At 48.2% G+C, this 2451-nt stretch overlaps 1 protein-coding gene across 1 annotated transcript; it reads right to left on the reverse strand.

Moving 5' to 3' along the window:
- Positions 1-334: 334 nt before the first annotated feature.
- On the reverse strand, positions 335-2063 carry LOC116379005 (cyclin-dependent kinase 2-interacting protein-like; the record flags this gene model as incomplete). The annotated part of the gene is made up of 2 exons (XM_031840914.1): positions 335-1810; positions 1896-2063. Coding segments are annotated over 2 exons (371 nt in total), but the record flags the coding sequence as incomplete, so codon positions are not given.
- Positions 2064-2451: the final 388 nt, after the last annotated feature.

Consider the following 2451-nt stretch of genomic DNA (forward strand, 5'->3'; position numbering starts at 1 on the left):
CACGAAGGACTCCATGTCCTCGGGTCTCATCTTCAGCAGATCTGTTCTACGTTTGGTTTTGTGGGAAGTTATACTATATTATTTGTTACTTTTGCACTCCACAACATTAAAAAATGTATTTGCATTAAATTCGACATTCTCTCAAAATGCTTTTGGGTTACTTTGCTTCAGATTTTATTTGGGTATTAGAAAATCCCCACTTTAACATGGTGGAGGGGTTTGTGTAACCCTGAGAGTTGTGTTGTCAGTAGCAATAGCTACGTGGGCCCACCACTCGCAGGAAAAGGCATTGGGGTCAGCTGCAATGTGAGCCGGGCGGCATGCAAGGGTGGGAACCTGGGCGTGCTAATCTGTCATCGCAGACTACCTCTAGGGACGTGGAATATGGTGGTGGTGAGTTGGATCAGATGGTAAGAAGGCTGCCGGACATGTAGCGAGGGTGAACTGGGAATGTCTGGCTGAGGAGCCTGTGAGCAAGGTCTTCAACTCCCACCTTCGGAAGAATTTGTCTTGGATCCAGGGGAACGCTTGGGTCATGGAATCCAAGTGGGCCATGTTCAGAGCCTCCATTGTGGAAGCGGCTGCTAGGAGCTGTGGTCGGACAGTCAACGGTGCAAGTCGTGGCAGCAACCTGAGAACCTGCTGGTGGACACCAGCAGTGAAGAAGGAGACTCCAGAAACAGCAGTTGGGTAACAATTGGCCAGAAGGCCTGCAGCTGTGGAGGTTGACAAGATAAAAACACGGGTGTGGGAGGAGTTTAGGGAGAACATGAAGAAGGATCTTCATTTGTCCTCAAAGTTCAGGTAAACAGTAAGACGACTCAGAAAGGGAAAGCAGGGTTTGTCTCAGGCTGTGTTCAGAAGGGCAGAACTGCGGACCCAGACTGAGGATATTGTTGGGATGTGGCAAGTACACTTTGAGGAACTCTTGAACCCGACCAACACATCCTCCGTGGAGGAGGCAGAGTTTGAAGTCTCTGGATAAGACCCATCCAAATCCCTGGCAGAGGTCACTAGTGAAGTCAAAAAGCTGATTGGTGTGGATAAGATTTGCCGTGAGGCTCTGGACATCGTTGCCAGGAGAGTGTCCAGTATGGCATCCCTGCTTTTTGCAGATGATGTGGTTCTATTGGCTCCTTTAGAATGTGACCTTCAGCAGCACTGGGGCAGTTTAGAGCCGAGTGGAAATCGGTCGGGTTGAGAGTCAGTTCCTCCAAGTTTAAGGCCATGGTTCACTGCCAGAAAATGGGGGTTTGCCGGAGGTTTGGTGCAACGTCAGCAGAAGGAAAACTGCAGTATTTTTTTCTGCTGCTCCAGAAACAAAAAAAGCTATTGTTTTCACATGAAGACAAAGTCAGTTACAATTTAAATACATTATTTAATGTCGGTGAGTAATACATATGTAACATACACATTGAATTTCAGGCTTAAAAAACAGGGACCATCTGCTCATATGTGTCCAGGAAGTAGATCTTCTCTGTCTACACCTGTTCAATAAACCAGATGGAATTAATCTGACAGCTAGGTAAAGTTCCCCACTGATTCCAACATCTGGACTCTCAGAAAAGACCCTGACATGATCGCATGACTCTGGAGGACTGAACACATCAAAGGAGGTGGTGTCCGGTCTCCAAAAGCAGAGCCTCCAAGGTGAGTCTGGTCTGGGGGGTGATGAAGGGCTGATGCAGCCAGCATGAAAGATAGACCATGCAGAGGTCAGAGGTCACAGTATGGGCTAGTTCCTGCAGGATTGTCTGCTTCAACTTCAGCTCCTGACTGAAGGAGTCCAACAGGACACAAGACGACTCATCTGAAACATGAAGAGACATCAGACAATGTCTGAAACATGAAGAAGAGGCATCAGACAGGTGAGTTCAGTGAACAAGTAAACTCACTGAAGTGTTTGGCATTCCAGCTGTGAAACAGAGGACACGTTCTTCCTTCAAGTCCAAAATGAAACTCCTCCAGATCCTGAAAGCCTTGCTGTGATGCTGTAAGACGCTCCATCTTCTTCACCACAACAACCTGACAGGAAGAAAGACAAACATTTATTTGTAACACAACTACACGTCGTTACCTTAACACGACTGCATGTCATTACCCTAACGCAACTACACGTCGTTACCCTAACGCGACTACACGTCGTTACCCTAACGCGACTACACGTCGTTAACTTAACGCGACTACACGTCGTGACACTAACGCGACTACACGTCGTTACCCTAACGCGACTACGCGTCGTTAACTTAACGCGACTACGCGTCGTTAACTTAACGCGACTACGCGTCGTTAACTTAACGCGACTACGCGTCGTTACCCTAACGCGACTACGCGTCGTTACCCTAGCGCGACTACGCGTCGTTACCCTAGCGCGACTACGCGTCGTTACCCTAGCGCGACTACGCGTCGTTAACTTAACGCGACTACACGTCGTGACACTAACGCGACTAC

Source organism: Anarrhichthys ocellatus, unplaced genomic scaffold (assembly GCF_004355925.1).
Source record: "Anarrhichthys ocellatus isolate YVR2014 unplaced genomic scaffold, GSC_Weel_1.0 scaffold3544, whole genome shotgun sequence".
Classification (NCBI taxonomy): domain Eukaryota; kingdom Metazoa; phylum Chordata; class Actinopteri; order Perciformes; family Anarhichadidae; genus Anarrhichthys; species Anarrhichthys ocellatus.